The sequence below is a fragment of the Pseudophryne corroboree genome, chromosome 6, assembly GCF_028390025.1.
Source record: "Pseudophryne corroboree isolate aPseCor3 chromosome 6, aPseCor3.hap2, whole genome shotgun sequence".
NCBI lineage: Eukaryota > Metazoa > Chordata > Amphibia > Anura > Myobatrachidae > Pseudophryne > Pseudophryne corroboree.
The window spans coordinates 431,593,572-431,618,687 of record NC_086449.1 but is presented as its reverse complement, the minus strand read 5'-3'; the positions used below and the strand labels follow the sequence as shown (position 1 = coordinate 431,618,687).

Genomic DNA, 25,116 nt, shown 5'->3' with positions numbered 1-25,116 from the left:
GGACAATCTTGTCGTCGGTTCCAACTGCAACTTTGGAAAATTCATGATCCAACCGTGTTGTTGGAGTATTGACAGGGAGAGTGCGATGCTCTGCACCAACTGTTCCCTGGATCTCGCTTTTATCAGATCGTCCAGATAAGGATTATATTGATTCCTTTTTGACGAAGGAGGACCATCATCTCCTCCTTCACCTTGGTGAATACCCTCGGTGCCGTGGAGAGTCCAAACGGCAACGTTTGGAACTGGTAACGGCAATCCTGTACTGCGAATCTCAGATAAGCTTGGTGAGGAGAATAAATGGGAACATGCAAGTAAGCATCCTTTATGTCTACTGACACCATGAAGTCCCCCTCCTCCAGACTGGAAATCACTACCCTCGGATTCCATCTTGAACTTAAACCTTTTCAGGTAGAGATTCAGATTTTTCAGGTTTAAAATCGGTCTGCCCGAGCCGTCCGGCTTCGGAACTATGAAGAGGCTTGAATAAAAACCTTCTCCTTGCTGTGACCTGACATAATTTTTGAATTGCCGTTGTTACTGCCTCTCTTTCTGGAAGAGAAGCTGGCATGGTCGATTTAAAAAATTGGCATGTGGGGACGTCTTGAAACTCTAGTTTGTACCCATGGGACCCTATTTGTAAGACCCATGGGTCCAGGCCAGATTGAATCCAGATTTGACTGAAAAGTTTCAGACGTGCTCCCACCCGAGCGGACTCCCCCAAGGGAGCCCCAGCGTCATGCTGCAGATTTGGCAGAAGCAGGGGTGGACTTCTGCTCCTGCGATCCGGGAGATGCTGCAGATTTATTTCCTTTCCCCATTCCCTTACCTGCAAAAAAGGGGGAACCTTTGGCCTTTTTGTATTTGTTGGCCGTAAGGACTGCATGTGAGAGTGATGTGTCTTTTCTGCCGGTGTAGGAGCATAAGGCAAGAATGTCGACTTACCTGCGGTAGCCGCCGAGACTAACGCATCCAGCCCATCACCAAACAAGGCCTCACCTTTATACGGGAGAGCCTCCATATTTCTTTTGGAATCTGCATCAGCATTCCACTGGCGAATCCACAACGCCCTCCGAGCCGATACTGCCATGGTAGTGGTTCTTGATCCCAAAAGACCAATATATTTCATGGTTTCTAGTACGTACGCAGCAGCGTCTTTGATATGACCTAACGTTAGGAGTATCTCGTCTCCATCTATTGTGTCAATGTCTAATGACAAGTTTTCTGACCACTTCTCAATAGCACTACTCACCCACGCACAGACAATGGTAGGCCTGAGTAGTGTCCCATTGGCCACATCAATAGATCACCTCACTCACTTGCGCCTTAAGTGAAGCCATTCCAGGCGCAGGGAGAAACACCTTTTCTCTTTTATGACAGGGCCCTGTCTAAAATGCGGGGTGACTCCCACCTTTTGGAAAAAGGTAAGCTGCCTGAATTCCTTTTGGGAATCTGAAATTTCTTTTCAGGTTAAATAAGACTCCCTCCAAGAGACTGTTCCTGAGGTGGGGGGAAAATTACATTACTTCTTTACTAAAGTAAACCCTCTCTTTGTGGTAAAAGAGGGGCTTCGTAACTTCTAACACCACCTTTATAGCTAAAACATGTTTTGAATGCTTTTTTGCTAATTTAGGACCTATTCCCCTGGAATCACTAGTGCCGACACAGGAAACAGAGTTCGTGTCGGTATCAGTTTGTACTACTTGCAAATTTGTATGTGACCCAGAGGGGTCCCTGTGGATGAAAGGCAGAACTATTAAAAATCACATCGTCAATAGATTATATTCAGTTTTCTGTATGAGATTCAGTAGTGATTCGCACTATCATGTAACCTTTCACCCAGTCAGGCTCTTAGTGTCATATTACACCTCTGTGTCTCTAACATGTCTTCCACAGAGGAAGAGATTCCCTGCCACAGACATGTCACAAACGTGCTCAACCACACCACAGACACTCCTGGACAGATAGGGGACAGAACCACAGTAAAATCTGTCAGAGGGACACAGATAGGATTTGCCAGTTCACAACCCAGCGCCAGTAACACAATGTCTGTGAACACAAAATGCCCACTGACATGCAGCGCTTTTATAATGCTAATCACACAATTATATAGCACCAAATTCACTGTGGCCCTCCTTGTTTTGCACCCTGATACTTGTTCAGTAGTGGAGGAGGACCAGCATTGTCTCTGCAGCCTGAAGAGAGGGAGAAAATGGCGCTGAGCAGTGTGCTGGCTGAGGAGGAAGCTCCACTCTTCAATGGTGTGTTTCTCCTCAGCTTTTATGAGGTAATTTTTTATACTGGCGGGGGTAGGACTGTGCCTCAGCAACTTATGCCCCTTATTTATGCCAGTTTCCATAGGTTTCATGTTGCCCAGGGCGCCCCCCCCCCCCCCCCCCCCCCCGCGCGCCATGACCCTGTAGTGCCCGTGTATGTGTGGGCAACATGGCGCGCTGCGCTCCCGCCAGCCGCACGGTACCTTTAGCCGTCACTTTCTTGATTGAAGATCTGTCTTCTAACACTCACCTGTCTTCTGGCTCTGTGAGGGGGGTGACGGCTTGCTGTGGGAGTGAGCATCTAGGCACGGCTAATGTTCAGTTCCCTTCAGGAGCTAATGGTGTCCTGTCAGCCAGAAGCAGAGCCATGAAACTCTTTAGGAAGTTGGTTCCTACTTCTGCCCCCTCAGTCCCACGAAGCAGGGAGTCTGATGCCAGCAGTTCTCGATGAAAATGAAAAACTTAACATAAGTCTTTTCAGAGAAACTCAGTAGAGCTCCTCTGGAGTGCATCCAGTCTGCCTGGGCACATTTCTAAAACTGAGGTAATAGAGGGAGGAGCCAGTTCACACCCTTGAAAAGTCTGAAAGTGCCCATGGCTCCTGCGGAACCGTCTATACCCCATGGTCATGAAATGGACCCCAGCATCCTCTAGGACAGGACTGGCCAAACCAGTCCTCGAGATCTACCAACAGTTCACATTTTCCAGGCCACCTAGCTGGTGCACAGGTGTAGTCATTACTAATTAAGATTTGCTGCATTCATTCCTAACTGACAGTTCTAGAGATCTCCAGGAGGCCTGGAAAACATGAACTGTTGGTAGATCTCGAGGACCGGTTTGGCCAGCCCTGCTCTAGGACGTATGAGAAATGTGTCTTATTTGCAAAACAGTGCAATAGGATGCACAAGCAGCTTTTGCTGATTAAACTTATATGTGGCATGCTTATATTAGGTATGCGACCACGGCTGTATCTGCATATGAAATGCTACACTACAGTGTGTTCCTAGAACAGCAGTGACATGCAGTGAGGTGAATGGCTGGGGAGGCACACATGGGATGGGTCAGAATGCTGGAAGTACTCCCTACTCACTGTAACTCTCACCTCACTACATTAAGCTACAGTGTCAACAGAGTCTCCTACCTGCATCCCTGTATCTTCTCTTGCGGATGCTGACTGAGCTCCAACTACAGTGCACTTCCTGGTCACATGACATTTCCCAGTTTCCATCAGTGCACAAGGCCTGCCTCCACACTCAGAGGCATGCCTCTGTTAGCTCCCTTTCTGTGCAGCTTTACTGCCCGTGGTGTGGCTGCACCCCCAGCTCTCCAAAGCAGTGTCTGATTGTAGTACTGAGGCAGAGCTGTTGCTTCCCCATCTCTCGTCTCCCTGCAGCTCCAGGAATCTCCACAAAGCTGGTGAGTGTTCGCTATAAAAAGGATTACAATAAACAAAGAAGATGTTTATGTTATAAATATCTTCTTTGTATTACGCCAATCATTTTTATATAAAATCTCAGGAGTTTGCCAGGGAGTATGACTGGAGGCTCTGCCTAACCTAACTGCACGTCCCTGAGATACAGACGTACACAGAATACAGGCATATAATTTTAATCAGCAGAGTCTGTGTATGCGTCCCATTCGCATAGCGATGCACATAATATGCATTTTCAGCAAAAAAAAAATAGGATTTTGGTACTTACCAGGTAAATCCTTTTCTTTGAATCCATAGGGGGCACTGGAGTACTCTTGGGATATGGACGGCGTAGCAGAAACAAAGGCACTGAATATTTAAATTTAGAACTCTCCACCCCTCCATATCCCAGAGTACCTCAGTGTACGACCTCAGTGTTTTTACTGAGCGAACTACTATAGAGAGGTTGACAATGGAGAATTCCTATAACATAACGGACAACAACAAAGTTGACCCATAACGTTACTGTCAACTAAACAGTTGACACCATAACCGATAGACCTTTATAATTTGAACCAATCGGTGAAAATGTGTTACCATAAGCTCCTTTGAGCTTAATACAACCCAGGTAAAACTGCTCTGGGTGGGCGTCCAGTGCCCCCTATGGATTCAAAGAAAAGGATTTACCTGGTAAGTACCAAAATCCTATTTTCTTTTTCATCCACTAGGGGTCACTGGAGTACTCTTGGGACGTACCAAAGCTTCCCTCGTGGGCGGGAGAGCTGTTTGACACTTGTAACCGTAGGCAGCCAAAGCTAGATGCTGATGCCGCAACCGTTGCATAACGTGTAAACGCGCACAAACGTGTGCACTGAAGGCTATGTAGCCGCGTCGTAGACGCTCCACGACCAACTGGTCCTGACCTTCCCACAGAACCTGTGGGATGAGCTATTACTGACGTAGGCGACTGTAACTTAGCCTTAAAGTAATCCTGACTTGTAGTCATTTTTATCCAACTGGATAATTTCTGCTGAGAAACTGGCTAACCCCAGTTGACAGCATCATAGAGAACAACCAACGTATCCGTATTACGTACTGTAGACGTTTGGGACATATAGACGCGTAATGCGTGTACCACATTCAGAATTCTAGAATGTGCTGTCAACACAGGAACCACTATTGGTGTTTGATGTGAAGAATAAGAAGTCGGAATTCGTCCGAAGTTTTGCTTTGTTATGAGAAAACTCAAATACGGTGGCTTGGAATACAAGGCACCCAAATATGAAAACAAAACCCTTGCCGAAGCTAAGGCTAGAAGAAAACGTTTTCCAAGTGAGAAACTTAATCCCCATTTGTTGTAAGGGTTCAAAATATGAAAACTGTAAGAAATCTGAACCCAACCTCAAAGTCGCCTGGCGCTGTAGGTGGGATAAATGGAGGCTGCACTTTGATGACACCTTGTTGAAAGGTGTGTACCGACGCAATAGAGTCAAACGTCTTTGAAAATAACTTGACTACACAGATACCTGCACCCTCAGTGCAGATAAACGCAGTTCTCCATCCCACCCCGTCTGTAAAATAACAGAATACGGGTAACTTGAAAGATGATGTCGGAAACTTCCGAGCCTCACCACATATATAGGCACACCAAATTTTGTAATAATGAGCCGCCGTACGCGGCTTCCTAGCTCGTAACATGGTTGGTATAACCGATACCGTAATGCCCTATTTCTTTTATTAAGAGGGCGGTCTGAACCCCCACCCCGTCAACCGCAGCCGCGGTACATAGGTAACTAGGGGTAAAAGGACGGTCCCTGTTGTAACAGGTTGGACGTATTATGAGCGGCCAAGATCGTGTGCAAGTATTCCTTGGAAATTGGAGAAGCAAGCTTTCCGAAGGCCATGAGATATCACTAGTATGACTGTGCCGAACTGTCTTATGATCCGTTTTAGCAACGGAGAAAGCAGCGGAAAACGATGGAGCCAGATACACAAGGCTGTACGACCATGCGAATGTGAGAGCCTCCACCGCCACTGCCCTTGTGATCTGTCGTTCTGTACACATACTGAGCGTTTGTAATTGTGGCGAGATGCCATCATGTATACCTGAGGGTAACCCCACCCGTGGATCCACATGTAAAACACTTCTGGATTTAATGCCCAGTTTCCTGGACGAAAATCCCGACGGGTGAGATCATCTGTCTAACAGATGTCCCTCCCGGAAAGAACCCCGTCGACAACATCACCTTATGGTGTTCTGGGCAATTGAGGATTCGAGTTACCTCCCGCATTGCCATGCGGCCTCTCGGTCCTCCCTGGTTGTTGTGTATGCAACTCCCGTTGCGTTGTTTGACTGCACTTGGACAGACTGAAAGCGAACATGTAGTGCATTGTAAATTGCACGGAGTTCCAGGACATTTATAGACAGCAATCTGTCGTGATCCGTTTTCGAACCCCTGTCGCTGACCTTTTTAACTACAACTCCTCAACCTCTGAGACTCTCGGCCAGAGTATAGACACCCTCGCCCCCCTGTGGGAAAATGCGAGTGAAACCCAGCGAACTAAATCGCTTCGAAAAACACATCATTGTTCCTAATAGGCGAATACACCAATGTACCGCTAGTGTGCGTGGCTTTTGCACTAATTGTACTAGATGGTATAATCTGTTCTTTCTGGTGTAGTAGGAAAATCTGTTTGATTTACCCTATGTATAAATCATACCTAGGAATTGAAGTCGTTTAGACGGAATTAGATGTGATTGTTTTTTGAACTTGACACTGCAACCGTGGTGTACGTTAGCAGCGCAAGTAAGAGGAACCTCTGTTGAGACAGAGTTCTTATGAGCAGATCGTCTAAGTATGGAACGATTGTCACTGCCAGGACTCTAAGATGAGCTATCATCACCCACATCACTTTTGTGAATACCCGAGGCGCTGACAAGAGGCCAAACGGTAGAACCTGAAACGGTTAATGGTTGTGGCGTGTTGCAAAACGCAAGAACCTGTGATGCAGTGACCAAACCGGAATGGGTAAATACGCATTGTGAAGATCAAGCGCAATCATGCAATCTTGTGGCTCCAAATATGCAAATACTAACCGCAGAAATCCATTTTCAATCTGTAGTAAGTGACTTGCTGATTGAGACTGCAACGGAGCCCTCCGGCTTCTGTACCCCAAACAGAGGGGAATAAGTAACCCTGAGTCTGTTGATGTACCAGGCCTGGAAATAAAAACAGCTGAAACCAGCAGAGACTGAATGGCAACCTGCCAAAACGCCTAATTGCGTCCGACAGAGGCAGTCTTTCGTTTACCTTTAAATAGTGGATACATCCATGAGTGGATGTCTGGTAACCCGGCAAATGTAACGTGTAAAGGCGCGCTTCCACAATTGGAAAATCGAGATGGCCTAAGAGGCTGTCAAGCCGCTGGCTTGTTGACTTTAGCGCCCTGGCGTTACAAGTCGTGACTGTTTTTGTACCACAGCCGTGAAAAGACTGAAGTCTAAAGACTCTAAACACCGGACCAAAGTATTTCCGTTTTGATACAGGAGGAGGCAATTTATGGTTGGCCAAACCCCGCCCTATCTGAATGCTGGTCTACTGTACCCTTCTCACGCGTAGTTATTGCTGTGAGGTCTGACATAGAATTTGTCATTCGGCATTAAATGATAAGACCAGTTAAATTAATACCCAAAAGGAAGCTGGTTTGGAAAGACTGAGACTTCTCCGTTAGAACTGGCGGAGTAATTTCGGAGACTCCGATCTTACCGCTCCTGTCGAACGGAGTCATTTTGAATTGCCAATGCTTAACATAGGATCTGGGAATGAACAGGCTTCCCCTGAATATCAAATTTAGTACCAAACAACTTCTGGCCTTGTCGTGCTGAAACTAACGACGATAAAAAGCGAGAATCGAGGTAACAGGCGTCAGCAGAAGCTTTACAGAGATACTCTGCAGCTTTTATTAACGATAAATCTACCATTTATTGTTTCCATACCTAGAGTTTGACACAGACGAATTCACCAATGGCGGATTCTCCCATTTAGATGTGGAAACGGGTAAATAGACTTAAATCATAGTCAGATATTCCGGTCATAGCTGCGACGGGCTTCTATCTGTAAACTCCGTCCAGCTGTTTGATCCTTCTTCATGGCTGCGACGGGACTTCTTCTGTAAGCTCCGTCCAGCTACTTGATCACTTTTACATGGCTGTGACGGGCTTCTTTCTGTAAGCTCCGTCCAGCTGTTGCAGGAGACCGTGCTACCTGTGGCTGTGAGGGTGCTCTTTGTAAGGACCGACACGCCATGCGCTGCCTTGTAGCGGCACCATCCCGGACCCATGTTTTTCCAGAAACTGGGAAGGGATGTGCTAAGTCAATAGCCTATTATACAGTGATAATTACAGGTTTTTAGTCTGTGTTGGAGCCTTACTCCTTATACATACAGACAACACAATAGGCAAAGGGCAGACACCTGCACAACCCAGTAAAGTCTTTACTTAAGGTGTGTAATATATATATATATATATATATATATATTTATGTATATATTTATGTCGAAAAACAGTTCACATGGCTAACCTATGTGAAACCTGAACCAAAATTCCCACTAACACCCCTGCGCCTCCGTGTGGAGTAGAGGTGTATGGCAGGAATGTTCTGGAATTACAAACTGGAAGAAACAGGAATGATTAAAATGGCCCCCATGCCATGCTTATACTGAAAAACACAGGACAGGTTACAATACCTGCTGCAGTGTTAATATAGGCCTCATTACAGGTCTAGTATACAGTAAAACCCATGCAGTTTACAATACATGCCTTCAGTTAGCCTTCCAGTTAATAAAAAAAACAAACAAACACTGCCTGCAGTTAATTTTGTATTAACATTCCTATATGGCCGCCTGCTATTTCCCCTTTGCAGCCGCGCTGTAATCAGCCAGGTCCCCCCCCCCCTCTCTGTACTCCCTGTAGCGCTGTTTTAGCGATGACCCGGGAAGCTCCTTGCAGGGAGGCGAAAGATACCTTTTAAAGTAGCGGAGGGTGGCTGGCCGGGGCGCCGTAGCTGTCGCTAGTCGAGCTGCGGCGGGTCTCACCCTCTGGGCGCTGTAGTTTCAATACAGCGCTGACGGAGCGCCTGGCAGGAGGACGGAGCCCTGGGCCGGAAGGACGTAGCGGCAGACGGAGCGCTGGACGGAGCGGTTGGGCTAAGTGTCAGTGAGCGGTAGTGAGCGGCGCACCGAACAGACCCCACACAGCGGGGCGGCAGCCTGCGCTGACCGCCCCGTTTCCCCAGCATACCTTTTGTAGGAGGTCTGCGACGGTCTCAGCTCAGAGTTCTCCGGTCATAGCTGCGACGGGCTTCTATCTGTAAGCTCCGTCCAGCTGTTTGATCCTTCTTCATGGCTGCGACGGGGCTTCTTCTGTAAGCTCCGTCCAGCTCCTTGATCACTTTTACAAGGCTGTGACGGGGCTTCTTTCTGTAAGCTCCGTCCAGCTCTCACTTCTGCATGGCTGTGACGGGGCTTCTTTCTGTAAGCTCCGTCCAGCTGTTGCAGGAGACCGTGCTGCCTGTGGCTGTGAGGGTGCTCTTTGTGAGGACCGACACGCCATGCGCTGCCTTGCAGCGGCACCATCCCGGACCCATGTTTTTCCAGAAACTGGGAAGGGATGTGCTAAGTGTAAAAATTAAAATTAAAAAGCAAAAATGAAAAATTAATAAAATCTTCCACAAAGTGTGGGAACTCCCACAAGCCGATGTTAGTGCTTTGAGCACAGAAAAAACACTGAGGTCGTACACTGAGGTACTCTGGGATATGGAGGGGTGGAGAGTTCTAAATTTAAATATTCAGTGCCTTTGTTTCTGCTACGCCGTCCATATCCCAAGAGTACTCCAGTGACCCCTAGTGGATGAAAAAGAAATATATATATACGCCTGCCATTGACGGAGTAGCACAGGAACTATCAGCTCACTCACACCAGACATCTCCCGCTACGTGACATTTTGAGACAAGATGTAGGAAGAGACATTTCGTCCTCAAAGTCCTGTGTTCTGCAAGTCTGTCGTATACAGCTGCTAACAAACCAAACGCTGTCCTCATGTCATTTGTCACTATAGGTATGAATTTATCTTACCTTTATTTTTAACATAGAAGGGGTGATCCAATTTGCATTCTACTGTGAGCAGGCCGTCTTCTGGTGTACCAGGGTCAAACGTAAGTTGCAGAACAGATTCTCCATAAGAAACGCACTCTTCATGGGAGATCAACTTCAAACCTTCTGATCCATAACTCTGGAAACATCACATATGACAAAACTACATATAACAAAGGCATACAACATAAAAACTAACCGGCCAAACTGCATTACACAAAGTACATTCTTGCTTACACACACACACACACACACACACACACACACACACACACACAAAATGGCAGACTTTGTAACATACTGGAAAAACACCAAATAATACCCTGCTACCTCAGAAAAACAAAAAACAGAGAGAAAATGAATACTCAGGGAGCTCCTTATTCAATGGAGGCTTTGTCCCATACATCAGATCCTACAGAGGAACCATTGCATGTGTACGAATAAGGGGCTCATAAATAATTCTCAAAGTTTCAGATTGGTAGATCAGTAAACTGCAATCCAATATTGTCTCTTATGAATTTCAAGAGGAGGATGAATGATTGTGGGTAAAAAAAAATAAGAATTTACTTACCGATAATTCTATTTCTCGTAGTCCGTAGTGGATGCTGGGGACTCCGTCAGGACCATGGGGAATAGCGGCTCCGCAGGAGACAGGGCACAAAAGTAAAAGTTTTAGGATCAGGTGGTGTGCACTGGCTCCTCCCCCTATGACCCTCCTCCAAGCCTCAGTTAGGATACTGTGCCCGGACGAGCGTACACAATAAGGAAGGATTTTGAATCCCGGGTAAGACTCATACCAGCCACACCAATCACACTGTACAACCTGTGATCTGAACCCAGTTAACAGCATGATAACAGCGGAGCCTCTGAAAAGATGGCTCACAACAATAATAACCCGATTTTTGTAACAATAACTATGTACAAGTATTGCAGACAATCCGCACTTTGGATGGGCGCCCAGCATCCACTACGGACTACGAGAAATAGAATTATCGGTAAGTAAATTCTTATTTTCTCTGACGTCCTAAGTGGATGCTGGGGACTCCGTCAGGACCATGGGGATTATACCAAAGCTCCCAAACGGGCGGGAGAGTGCGGATGACTCTGCAGCACCGAATGAGAGAACTCCAGGTCCTCCTCAGCCAGGGTATCAAATTTGTCGAATTTTTCAAACGTGTTTGCCCCTGACCAAGTAGCAGCTCGGCAAAGTTGTAAAGCCGAGACCCCTCGGGCAGCCGCCCAAGATGAGCCCACCTTCCTTGTGGAATGGGCATTTACATATTTTGGCTGTGGCAGGCCTGCCACAGAATGTGCAAGCTGAATTGTACTACACATCCAACTAGCAATCGTCTGCTTAGAAGCAAGAGCACCCAGTTTGTTGGGTGCATACAGGATAACAGCAAGTCAGTTTTCCTGACTCCAGCCGTCCTGGAAACCTATATTTTCAGGGCCCTGACAACATCCAGCAACTTGGAGTCCTCCAAGTCCCTAGTAGCCGCAGGTACCACAATAAGCTGGTTCAGGTGAAACGCTGACACCACCTTAGGGAGAAACTGGGGACGAGTCCGCAGCTCTGCCCTGTCCGAATGGACAATCAGATATGGGGTTTTGTGAGACAAAGCCGCCAATTCTGACACTCGCCTGGCCGAGGCCAGGGCCAACAGCATGGTCACTTTCCATGTGAGATATTTCAAATCCACAGATTTGAGCGGTTTAAACCAATGTGATTTGAGGAATCCCAGAACTACGTTGAGATCCCACAGTGCCACTGGAGGCACAAAAGGGGGTTGTATATGCAGTACTCCCTTGACAAACATCTGGACTTCAGGAACTGAAGCCAATTCTTTTTGGAAGAAAATCGACAGGGCCGAAATTTGAACCTTAATGGACCCCAATTTGAGGCCCATAGACACTCCTGTTTGTAGGAAATGCAGGAATCGACCGAGTTGAAATTCCTCCGTGGGGGCCTTCCTGGCCTCACACCATGCAACATATTTTCGCCAATGCGGTGATAATGTTGTGCGGTCACCTCCTTCCTGGCTCTGACCAGGGTAGGGATGACCTCTTCCGGAATGCCTTTTTCCCTTAGGATCCGGCGTTCAACCGCCATGCCGTCAGACGCAGCCGCGGTAAGTCTTGGAACAGACATGATCCTTGCTGAAGCAAGTCCCTTCTTAGTATCTCTTGAAGTTCCGGGTACCAAGTCCTTCTTGGCCAATCCGGAGCCACGAGTATAGTTCTTAATCCTCTCCGTCTTATAATTCTCAGTACCTTGGGTATGAGAGGCAGAGGAGGGAACACATACACCGACTGGTACACCCACCGTGTTACCAGAGCGTCCCAGCTATTGCCTGAGGGTCTCTTGACCTGGCGCAATACCGGTCCAGTTTTTTGTTCAGACGGGACGCCATCTTCCTGCTGAGGAAGTCTGCTTCCCAGTTGTCCACTCCCGGAATGAACACCGCTGACAGTGTTATCACATGATTTTTCGCCCAGCGAAGAATCCTTGCTGCCATTGCCCTCCTGCTTCTTGTGCCGCCCTGTCTGTTTACGTGGGCGACTGCCGTGATGTTGTCCGACTGGATCAGCACCGGTTGACTTTGAAGCAGAGGTCTTCCTAGGCTCAGAGCATTGTAAATTGCCCTTAGCTCCAGTATATTTATGTGGAGAGAAGTCTCCAGACTTGACCACACTCCTTGGAAATTTCTTCCCTGTGTGACTGCTCCCCAGCCTCTCAGGCTGGCATCCGTGGTCACCAGAACCCAGTCCTGAATGCCGAATGTGCTGCCCTCTAGTAGATGAGCACTCTGCAGCCACCACAGAAGAGACACCCTTGTCCTTGGAGACAGGATTGTCCGCTGATGCATCTGAAGATGCGATCCGGACCATTCGTCCAGCCGATCCCACTGAAAAATTCTTGCGTGAAATCTGCCGAATGGAATCGCTTCGTAAGAAGCCACCATTTTTCCCAGGACTCTTGTGCATTGATGCACTGACACTTGGCCTGGTTTTAGGAGGTTTCTGACTAGCTCGGATAACTCCCTGGCTTTCTCCTCCAGGAGAAACACCTTTTTCTGGACTGTGTCCATAATCATCCCTAGGAACAGCAGACGTGTCGTCGGAAACAGCTGCGATTTTGGAATATTTAGAATCCACCCCTGCTGTCGTAGAACTACTTGAGATAGTGCTACTCCGACCTCCAACTGTTCTCTGGACCTTGCCCTTATCAGGAGATCGTCCAAGTAAGGGATAATTAAGACGCCTTTTCTTTGAAGAAGAATCATCATTTCGGCCATTACCTTGGTAAAGACCCGGGGTGCCGTGGACAATCCAAACGGCAGCGTCTGAAACTGATAGTGACAGTTCTGTACCACGAACCTGAGGTACCCTTGGTGAGAAGGGCAAATTGGGACATGGAGGTAAGCATCCTTGATGTCCAGGGACACCATATAGTCCCCTTCTTCCTGGTTCGCTATCACTGCTCTGAGTGACTCCATCTTGATTTGAACCTTTGTATGTAAGTGTTCAAAGATTTCAGATTTAGAATAGGTCTCACCGAGCCGTCTGGCTTCAGTACCACAATATAGTGTGGAATAATACCCCTTTCCTTGTTGTAGGAGGGGTACTTTGATTATCACCTGCTGGGAATACAGCTTGTGAATTGTTTCCAATACTGCCTCCCTGTCGGAGGGAGACGTTGGTAAAGCAGACTTCAGGAACCTGCGAGGGGGAGACGTCTCGAATTTCCAATCTGTACCCCTGGGATACTACTTGTAGGATCCAGGGGTCCACTTGCGAGTGAGCCCACTGCGCGCTGAAACTCTTGAGACGACCCCCCACCGCACCTGAGTCCGCTTGTACGGCCCCAGCGTCATGCTGAGGACTTGGCAGAAGCGGTGGAGGGCTTCTGTTCCTGGGAAGGGGCTGCCTGCTGCAGTCTTCTTCCCTTTCCTCTATCCCTGGGCAGATATGACTGGCCTTTTGCCCGCTTGCCCTTATGGGGACGAAAGGACTGAGGCTGAAAAGACGGTGTCTTTTTCTGCTGAGATGTGACTTGGGGTAAAAAAGGTGGATTTTCCAGCTGTTGCCGTGGCCACCAGGTCCGATGGACCGACCCCAAATAACTCCTCCCCTTTATACGGCAATACTTCCATGTGCCGTTTGGAATCTGCATCACCTGACCACTGTCGTGTCCATAAACATCTTCTGGCAGATATGGACATCGCACTTACTCTTGATGCCAGAGTGCAAATATCCCTCTGTGCATCTCGCATATATAGAAATGCATCCTTTAAATGCTCTATAGTCAATAAAATACTGTCCCTGTCAAGGGTATCAATATTTTCAGTCAGGGAATCCGACCAAGCCACCCCAGCGCTGCACATCCAGGCTGAGGCGATCGCTGGTCGCAGTATAACACCAGTATGTGTGTATATACTTTTTAGGATATTTTCCAGCCTCCTATCAGCTGGCTCTTTGAGGGCGGCCGTATCTGGAGACGGTAACGCCACTTGTTTTGATAAGCGTGTGAGCGCCTTATCCACCCTAAGGGGTGTTTCCCAACGCGCCCTAACTTCTGGCGGGAAAGGGTATAACGCCAATAATTTTCTATCGGGGGAAACCCACGCATCATCACACACTTCATTTAATTTATCTGATTCAGGAAAAACTACAGGTAGTTTTTTCACACCCCCACATAATACCCTTTTTTGTGGTACTTGTAGTATCAGAAATATGTAACACCTCCTTCATTGCCCTTAACATGTAACGTGTGGCCCTAATGGAAAATACGTTTGTTTCTTCACCGTCGACACTGGAGTCAGTGTCCGTGTCGACCGACTGAGGTAAATGGGCGTTTTAAAGCCCCTGATGGTGTTTTAGACGCCTGGACAGGTACTAATTGGTTTGCCGGCCGTCTCATGTCGTCAACCGACCTTGCAGCGTGTTGACATTATCACGTAATTCCCTAAATAAGCCATCCATTCCGGTGTCGACTCCCTAGAGAGTGACATCACCATTACAGGCAATTGCTCCGCCTCCTCACCAACATCGTCCTCATACATGTCGACACACACGTACCGACACACAGCACACACACAGGGAATGCTCTGATAGAGGACAGGACCCCACTAGCCCTTTGGGGAGACAGAGGGAGAGTTTGCCAGCACACAACAAAACGCTATAATTATACAGGGACAACCTTATATAAGTGTTTTCCCTTATAGCATCTTAATATATAATAATATCGCCAAATAAGTGCCCCCCCTCTCTGTTTTAACCCTGTTTCTGTAGTGCAGTGCAGGGGAGAGCGTGGGAGCCTTCCTAGCAGCGGAGCTGTGTAGGAAAATGGCGCTGTGTGCTGAGGAGAATAGGCCCCGCCCCCTTTTCGGCGGGCTTCTTCTCCCGTTTTTCTGACAACCTGGCAGGGGTTAAATACATCCATATAGCCCCAGAGGCTATATGTGATGTATTTTTAGCCAGCATAGGTACTTTCATTGCTGCCCAGGGCGCCCCCCCCAGCGCCCTGCACCCTCAGTGACCGTTGGTGTGAAGTGTGCTGAGAGCAATGGCACACAGCTGCAGTGCTGTGCGCTACCTCATGAAGACTGAGAAGTCTTCAGCCGCCGATTTCTGGACCTCTTCTCTCTTCAGCATCTGCAAGGGGGTCGGCGGCGCGGCTCCGGTGACCCATCCAGGCTGTACCTGTGATCGTCCCTCTGGAGCTAGTGTCCAGTAGCCTAAGAAGCCAATCCATCCTGCACGCAGGTGAGTTCACTTCTTCTCCCCTAAGTCCCTCGTTGCAGTGAGCCTGTTGCCAGCAGGACTCACTGAAAATAAAAAACCTAACAAAACTTTTACTCTAAGCAGCTCTTTAGGAGAGCCATCTAGATTGCACCCTTCTCGGCCGGGCACAAAAACCTAACTGAGGCTTGGAGGAGGGTCATAGGGGGAGGAGCCAGTGCACACCACCTGATCCTAAAGCTTTTACTTTTGTGCCCTGTCTCCTGCGGAGCCGCTATTCCCCATGGTCCTGACGGAGTCCCCAGCATCCACTTAGGACGTCAGAGAAATAAGATTTTACTTCCCGGTAAATCTATTTCTCGTAGTCCGTAGAGGATGCTGGGGACTCCGTAAGGACCATGGGGATAGACTGGCTCCGCAGGAGACATGGGCACTTTAAGAAAGAATTTAGTTCCTGGTGTGCACTGGCTCCTCCCTCTATGCCCCTCCTCCAGACCTCAGTTAGAGAAACTGTGCCCAGAGGAGATGGACAGTACGAGGAAAGGATTTTGTTAATCCAAGGGCAAGATTCATACCAGCCACACCAATCACACCGTATAACTTGTGATAACTACCCAGTTAACAGTATGAAAACAACATATCATCAGTTCAAGACCGATGCAACTATAACATAACCCTTATTGAAGCAATAACTATATACAAGTATTGCAGAAGAAGTCCGCACTTGGGACGGGCGCCCAGCATCCTCTACGGACTACGAGAAATAGATTTACCGGTAAGGTAAAATCTTATTTTCTCTAACGTCCTAGAGGATGCTGGGGACTCCGTAAGGACCATGGGGATTATACCAAAGCTCCCAAACGGGCGGGAGAGTGCGGATGATTCTGTAGCACCGATTGAGCACACATGAGGTCCTCCTCAGCCAGGGTATCAAACTTGTAAAATTTTGCAAAAGTGTTTGAACCCGACCAAGTAGCAGCTCGACACAGCTGTAGTGCCGAGACCCCCCGGGCAGCCGCCCAAGAAGAGCCCACCTTCCTAGTGGAATGGGCCTTGACCGATTTTGGTAACGGCAAACCAGCCGTAGAATGCGCTTGCTGAATCGTGTTACAAATCCAGCGAGCAATAGTTTGCTTTGAAGCAGGGGCACCAATCTTGTTGGATGCATACAGGACAAACAGCGCTTCAGTTTTCCTGACTCTAGCCGTTCTGGCTACGTAAATTTTCAAAGCCCTGACCACATCAAGTAACTCGGAATCCTCCAAGTCACGTGTAGCCACAGGCACCACAATAGGTTGGTTCATATGAAAAGATGAAAACACTTTTGGCACAAATTGCGAACGGGTCCGCAATTCTGCTCTATCCATATGGAAAACCAAATAGGGGCTTTTATGTGACAAAGCCGCTAATTCAGACACTCGCCTAGCCGAAGCCAAGGCTAATAACATGACCACCTTCCACGTGAGATATTTCAACTCCACCGTTTTAAGCGGTTCAAACCAGTGTGACTTTAGGAAACTTAACACCACGTTAAGATCCCAAGGTGCCACCGGAGGCACAAAAGGAGGCTGAATATGCAGCACTCCCTTTACAAAAGTCTGAACTTCTGGGAGAGAAGCCAATTCTTTTTGAAAGAAAATGGATAGGGCCGAAATCTGGACCTTAATGGAACCTAATTTAAGGCCCAAATTCACTCCAGTTAGTAGGAAGTGAAGGAAACGACCCAGATGGAATTCTTCCATAGGAGCATTCTTGGTCTCACACCAAGAAACATATTTTCGCCATATACGGTGATAATGTTTTGCTGTTACTTCCTTCCTAGCCTTTATCAGCGTAGGGATAACCTCAACCGGAATGCCTTTTTCTGCTAGGATCCGGCGTTCAACCGCCATGCCGTCAAACGCAGCCGCGGTAAGTTTCGGAACAGACAGGGTCCCTGTTGCAACAAGTCCTGTCTTAGAGGAAGAGGCCACGGATCTTCTGTGAGCAGTTCCTGCAGATCTGGATACCAGGTCCGTCTTGGCCAATCTGGAACAATGAGGATTGTTCTCACTCCTTTTCTTCTTACTATCCTCAACACCTTTGGTATGAGAGGAAGAGGAGGAAATACATAGACTGACCGGAACACCCACGGTGTCACTGGGGCGTCTACCGCTACTGCCTGAGGGTCTCTTGACCTGGCGCAATACCTCTGTAGCTTTTTGTTGAGGCGGGACGCCATCATGTCTATCTGTGGCAGTTCCCACCGACTCACAATCTGTGCGAAGACTTCTGGATGAAGTCCCCACTCTCCCGGGTGTAGGTCGTGTCTGCTGAGGAAGTCTGCTTCCCAGTTGTCCACTCCCGGAATGAACACTGCTGACAGTGTGCTTACATGATTCTCCGCCCAGCGAAGAATTCTGGTGGCTTCCGCCATTGCCACTCTGCTCCTTGTGCCGCCTTGGTGGTTTACATGAGCCACTGCGGTGATGTTGTCTGACTGGATCAGAACTGGTCGGTCGCGAAGTAAGGTCTCCGCTTGACGTAGGGCGTCGTATATGGCCCTTAGCTCCAGGATGTTGATGTGAAGACAAGTCTCTTGACTTGACCAAAGACCCTGGAAATTTCTTCCCTGTGTGACTGCTCCCCAACCTCGGAGGCTTGCGTCCGTGGTCACCAGGATCCAGTCCTGAATGCCGAATCTGCGGCCCTCGAGAAGGTGAGCACTCTGCAGCCACCATAGTAGTGACACCCTGGCCCTGGGTGACAGGGTGATCAACCGATGCATCTGAAGATGTGACCCGGACCACTTGTACAGTAGGTCCCATTGGAAAGTCCTCGCATGGAACCTGCCGAAGGGAATGGCCTTGTATGACTCGAGTGCACTGACACATGTTTTTGTTTCAATAGATTCTTGACCAGAGTCATGAGTTCCTGGGCCTTCTCTATCGGGAGATAAACCCTCTTCTGGTGCGTGTCCAGAATCATGCCCAAGAAGAGCAGACGAGTTGTAGGAACCAACTGCGACTTTGGAATATTGAGAATCCAGCCGTGTTGCTGTAACACTTTCAGTGAAAGAGATACGCTGTTCAGCAACTGCTCTCTTGATCTCGCTTTTATGAGGAGAACGTCCAAGTACGGGATAATTGTGACACCTTGCTTCCGCAGGAGCACCATCATTTCCGCCATTACCTTGGTGAAAATCCTCGGGCCGTTGAGAGACCAAACGGCAACGTCTGAAATTGGTAATGACAATCCTGTACCGCAAATCTTAGGTATGCCTGATGAGGTGGATAAATGGGGACATCCTTTATGTCCAGTGACACCAAAAAATCCCCCCCTTCCAGGCTTGCGATGACCGCTCTTAGCGATTCCATCTTGAACTTGAACCTTTTCAAGTATAGGTTCAGAGATTTTAAATTCAATATGGGTCTGACCGAACCGTCCGGTTTCGGGACTACAAACATGGTCGAATAATAACCCCTTCCCTGTTGAAGGAGGGGAACCTTGACCACCACCTGCTGAAGATACAATTTTTGTATTGCGCTTAACACTATTTCCCTCTCTTGGGGGGAAGATGGTAGGGCCGATTTGAAATACCGGCGAGGAGGCACCTCTTCGAATTCCAGCTTGTAACCCTGAGACACAATTTCTATTGCCCAAGGATCCACCTGGAAGTGAACCCACATGTGGCTGAAATTCCGAAGACGTGCCCCCACAGGGCCCGGCTCCGCCAGTGTCCCAGCGTCATGCGGCGGATTTTGTAAAGGCCGGTGAGGACTTCTGTGCCCCTACCTCTGGCAAGAAAGGACGCACCTCGGACTTTCTTGTTTCTTTGTGAACGAAAGGACTGCATTTGATAATGCGGTGCTCTCTTAGGCTGTGAGGGAACATAAGGCAAAAAATTTGACTTTCCAGCTGTAGCTGTGGAGACCAGGTCCGAGAGATTCCTCACCCTTGTAAGGTAAAACCTCCATATGCCTTTTTGAGTCGGCATCACCTGTCCATTGCCGAGTCCACAGGACCCTTCTGGCAGAAATCGACATAGCGTTTATTCTAGAGCCCAGTAGACTAATGTCTCTTTGAGCATCTCTCATATATAGGACAGCGTCTTTTATATGCCCCAGGGTCAATAATACAGTATCCTTATCTAGGGTATCCAATTCCTCAGATAAGGTATCCGTCCATGCCGCTACAGGTACTACACACCCAGGCCGACGCAATTGCCGGTCTTAGTAAGGTACCCGAATGTGTATAAATGGACTTCAGGGTAACCTCCTGTTTGCGATCAGCAGCATCTTTGAGGGTAGCTGTATCCTGGGACGGCAGGGCTACCTTTTTGGATAAGCGTGTTAAAGCTTTGTCCACCCTAGGGGAGGATTCCCATCGTAACCTATCCGTTGGCGGGAAAGGATACGCCATAAGAATCCGTTTGGAAATCTGCATTTTCTTATCTGGAGATTCCCAAGCTTTTTCACATAACTCATTCAGTTCGTGTGAGGGGGGAAAAGTTACCTCAGGCTTCTTTCCCTTATACATAATACACCCTCGTGTCAGGGACCGGGGTTTCCTCTGTGATGTGCAAAACATCCTTTATTGCTATAATCATATATCGAAGGGATTTAGCCAATTTTGGTTGTAACTTTGCATCATCGTAATCGACACTGGAGTCAGAATCCATGTCGGTATGTGTGTCAACAATTTGGGATAGTGGGCGCTTATGAGACCCTGACGGTCCCTGCGACATAGGGTCAGGCATGGGTGGAGACCCTGACTGCCCCAATGCATCAGCCTTGTCAAATCTTTTATGCAAGGAATTAACATTATCATTTAAAACCTTCCACATATCCATTTAATCAGGTGTCGGCGCCGTCGGCGGAGACACCACATTCATTTGCTCCCGCTCCTCTCCCACATAGCCTTCCTCATCAGACATGTCGACACAAGCGTACCGACACACCACACACACAGGGAATGTCCTTTCTGAAGACAGTTCCCCCACCAGGCCCTTTGGAGAGACAGAGAGAGAGAATGCCAGCACACACCCCAGCGCTATAATATCCCAGGAATAACACAGTAACTTAATGTTAACCAGGTAGCTGCTGTATGTTATAGTTTTTGCGCCTAATTATGTGCCCCCCCCCCTCTCTTTTTAACCCTCTTCTACCGTGTATCAGCAGGGGAGAGCCCGGGGAGCTTCCTCTCAGCGGTGCTGTGGAGAGAAAATGGCGCTGGTGAGTGCTGAGGGAGAAGCCCCGCCCCCTCTGCGGCGGGCTTCTGTCCCGCTTAAACAGTAATTTTGGCGGGGGCTCATACATATATACAGTGCCCTGCTGGATATATGTGTTCTTTTTGCAAATATGAGGTCCCAAATGCTGCCCAGGGCGCCCCCCCCTGCGCCCTTACAGTGACCGGAGTATGTGAGGTGTGTGGAGCAATGGCGCACAGCTGCAGTGCTGTGCGTTACCTCTAGTGAAGATCATGAAGTCTTCTGCCGCCTGTGATGTCTTCTTTTCTTCTCATACTCACCCGGCTCTGCGAGGGGGACGGCGGCGCGGCTCTGCGAGGGGGACGGCGGCGCGGCTCTGGGACGGACGGTGAAGGTGAGATCCTGCGTACCAATCCCTCTGGAGCTAATGGTGTCCAGTAGCCTAAGAAGCAGGACCAAGCTTCAGAGAGTAGGGCTGCTTATCTCCCCTCAGTCCCTCGATGCAGGGAGTCTGTTGCCAGCAGAGCTCCCTGAGAATAAAAAACCTAACAAAATACTTTCTATCAGTAAACTCAGGAGAGCTCACTGAAAAGCACCCCAGCTCCTCTGGGCACAGTATCAAACTGAGGTCTGGAGGAGGGGCATAGAGGGAGGAGCCAGTGCACACCAGGAACTAAATTCTTTCTTAAAGTGCCCATGTCTCCTGCGGAGCCCGTCTATCCCCATGGTCCTTACGGAGTCCCCAGCATCCTCTAGGACGTTAGAGAAATACATAAAACCAAGGTTCTCCTTTAAGGAATTATAAGCCTATCCAGAAAGGCTGTCTGGTTACAGAATGATAGACAACAGATAGTAACACAGATTCTGAGGTTGAAAAAAGACAATTTGTCCATTGAGTTCAACCCGTTAGTAATCTCCTACACTGTATTATGTTTAGCACTCATTTTATCTGCTGTGAATGTTGGCCGTTATGATTATTCCTATTTTTTTTTTTTTTCTTAACTATAGTGCGTGATCTACCCACCATAACCTTGTATATTCTTATCCATTACCAATTTATCTAGCCCAATCTTTAAAGTAATGACTGAGTCCGCCATTACTACTCTCTCAGGCAGGGAATTCCAAGTACGTATTGTCCTTACTGTGAAGAAACCTCTCCGTCTCTGTGTGTGAAATCTCCTCTCCTCTAACCTAAGCGGATGTCCACATAAAATAAACTGCCTTATTTATTCTACATTCCCCAGAACTGTATACAGCTATGTGTACATGTTCTGCACAAACAGTTGGGCATTTTCAAGATAAAATAAACCATAAAACCCTGCAAAGTAACACACATAAAACCACAAAAGTACAACAGTAAGCCCTCATAAAATCGTCTCCAGCGCCTGACTCTGTAAACTAGACAGCCCATAGATAGGACCTGTCGCCGTGCATTAGTGAGGTGTCAGTAATAGGAACATTACCTTCTGAGAGCCAGCGGACACTTCATAACCATTTCTACAATGTGCGCTTTTGGAATAATCTTCCACGTCCTGCCAAATTTTTTTGCGGCCTTTATGAAAACAGAGACGTGTGCCTAAAAATAAAATGAAGAGGAGAAAAATAAGAATTTACTTACCGATAATTCTATTTCTCATAGTCCGTAGTGGATGCTGGGGACTCCGTAAGGACCATGGGGGATAGCGGCTCCGAAGGAGTCTGGGCACAAAAGTAAAGCTTTAGAACTACCTGGTGTGCACTGGCTCCTCCCCCTATGACCCTCCTCCAAGCCTCAGTTAGGATACTGTGCCCGGACGAGCGTACACAATAAGGAAGGATTTTGAATCCCGGGTAAGACTCATACCAGCCACACCAATCACACCGTACAACTCGTGATCTAAACCCAGTTAACAGCATGATAACAGAGGAGCCTCTGAAAAGATGGCTCACAACAATAATAACCCGATTTTTGTAACAATAACTATGTACAAGTATTGCAGACAATCCGCACTTGGGATGGGCGCCCAGCATCCACTACGGACTTTGAGAAATAGAATTATCGGTAAGTAAATTCTTATTTTCTCTAACGTCCTAAGTGGATGCTGGGGACTCCGTAAGGACCATGGGGATTATACCAAAGCTCCCAAACGGGCGGGAGAGTGCGGATGACTCTGCAGCACCAAATGAGAGAACTCCAGGTCCTCCTCAGCCAGGGTATCAATTTTGTAGAATTTTACAAACGTATTTGCTCCTGACCAAGTAGCTGCTCGGCAAAGTTGTAAAGCCGAGACCCCTCGGGCAGCCGCCCAAGATGAGCCCATCTTCCTTGTGGAGTGGGCATTTACAGATTTTTGGCTGTGGCAGGCCTGCCACAGAATGTGCAAGCTGAATTGTACTACAAATCCAACGAGCAATAGTCTGCTTAGAAGCAGGAGCACCCAGCTTGTTGGGTGCATACAGGATAAACAGCGAGTCAGATTTTCTGACTCCAGCCGTCCTGGAAACATATATTTTCAGGGCCCTGATAACGTCTAGCAACTTGGAGTCCTCCAAGTCCCTAGTAGCCGCAGGCACCACAATAGGTTGGTTCAGGTGAAACGCTGAAACCACCTTAGGGAGAAACTGAGGACGAGTCCTCAATTCCGCCCTGTCCGAATGGAAAATCAGATAAGGGCTTTTACAGGATAAAGCCGCCAATTCTGACAGGCGCCTGGCCCAGGCCAGGGCCAACAGCATGACCACTTTCCATGTGAGATATTTTAACTCCACAGATTTAAGTGGTTCAAACCAATGTGACTTTTGGAACCCAAAAACTACATTGAGATCTCAAGGTGCCACTGGAGGCACAAAAGGAGGCTGTATATGCAGTACCCCTTTTACAACGTCTGAACTTCAGGGACTGAAGCTAGTTCTTTTTGGAAGAAAATTGACAGGGCCGAAATTTGAACCTTAATGGACCCCAATTTCAGGCCCATAGACACTCCTGTTTGCAGGAAATGTAGGAATCGATCCAGTTGAATTTCCTCCGTCGGGCCTTACTGGCCTCGCACCACGCAACATATTTTCGCCAAATGCGGTGATAATGTTTTGCGGTTACATCCTTCCTGGCTTTGATCAGGATAGGGATGACTTCATCCGGAATGCCTTTTTTCCTTCAGGATCCGGCGTTCAACCGCCATGCCGTCAAACGCAGCCGCGGTAAGTCTTGGAACAGACAGGGTCCTTGCTGGAGCAGGTCCCTTCTTAGAGGTAGAGGCCACGGATCCTCCGTGAGCATCTCTTGAAGTTCCGGTTACCAAGACCTTCTTGGCCAATCCGGAGCCACGAATATAGTGCTTACTCCTCTCCATCTTATCAATCTCAGTACCTTGGGTATGAGAGGCAGATGAGGGAACCCATACACTGACTGGTACACCCACGGTGTTACCAGAGCGTCTACAGCTATTGCCTGAGGGTCCCTTGACCTGGCGCAATACCTGTCGAGTTTTTCCCAACGGTTTATAATCATGTGGAAGACTTCTGGGTGAAGTCCCCACTCTCCCGGGTGGAGATCGTGTCTGCTGAGGAAGTCTGCTTCCCAGTTGTCCACTTCCGGAATTGCTGACAGTGCTATCACATGATTTTCCGCCCAGCGAAGAATCCTTGCAGCTTCTGCCATTGCCCTCCTGCTTCTTGTGCCACCCTGTCTGTTTACGTGGGTGACTGCCGTGATGTTGTCCGACTGGATCAACACCGGCTGACCTTGAAGCAGAGGTCTTGCTAAGCTTAGAGCATTGTAAATGGCCCTTAGCTTCAGGATATTTATGTGAAGTGATGTCTCCAGGCTTGACCATAAGCCCTGGAAATTCCTTCCCTGTGTGTCTGCTCCCCAGCCTCGCAGGCTGGCATCCGTGGTCACCAGGACCCAGTCCTGAATGCCGAATCTGCGGCCCTCTAGAAGATGAGCACTCTGCAACCAACACAGGAGGGACACCCTTGTTCTTGGTGACAGGGTTATCCGCTGATGCATCTGAAGATGCGACCCGGACCATTTGTCCAGCAGGTCCCACTGGAAAGTTCTTGCGTGGAATCTGCCGAATGGGATTGCTTCGTAGGAAGCCACCATTTTACTCAGAACCCTTGTGCATTGATGCACTGAGACTTGGCTCGGTTTTAGGAGGTTCCTGACTAGCTCGGATAACTCCCTGGCTTTCTCCTCCGGGAGAAACACCTTTTTCTGGACTGTGTCCAGGATCATCCCTAGGAACAGAAGACGAGTCGTCGGAACCAGCTGCGATTTTGGAATATTGAGAATCCAATCGTGCTGCCGCAACACTACCTGAGATAGTGCTACACCGACCTCCAACTGTTCCCTGGATCTTACCCTTATCAG

General features: G+C 48.2%; 1 protein-coding gene across 1 annotated transcript in view; it reads right to left on the bottom strand.

The window, feature by feature from the left end:
- The window catches only part of HBP1 (HMG-box transcription factor 1), a 164,696-nt gene that overhangs the window by 53,284 nt on the left and 86,296 nt on the right, over positions 1-25,116 (bottom strand). Inside the window, exons 6-7 of the mRNA XM_063927061.1 lie at positions 22,229-22,341; positions 9,818-9,974 (exon numbers count right to left, since the gene is read on the bottom strand). Coding sequence (XP_063783131.1) covers positions 9,818-9,974; positions 22,229-22,341 — 270 coding nt within the window. The remainder of the gene's footprint in view (positions 1-9,817; positions 9,975-22,228; positions 22,342-25,116) is intronic.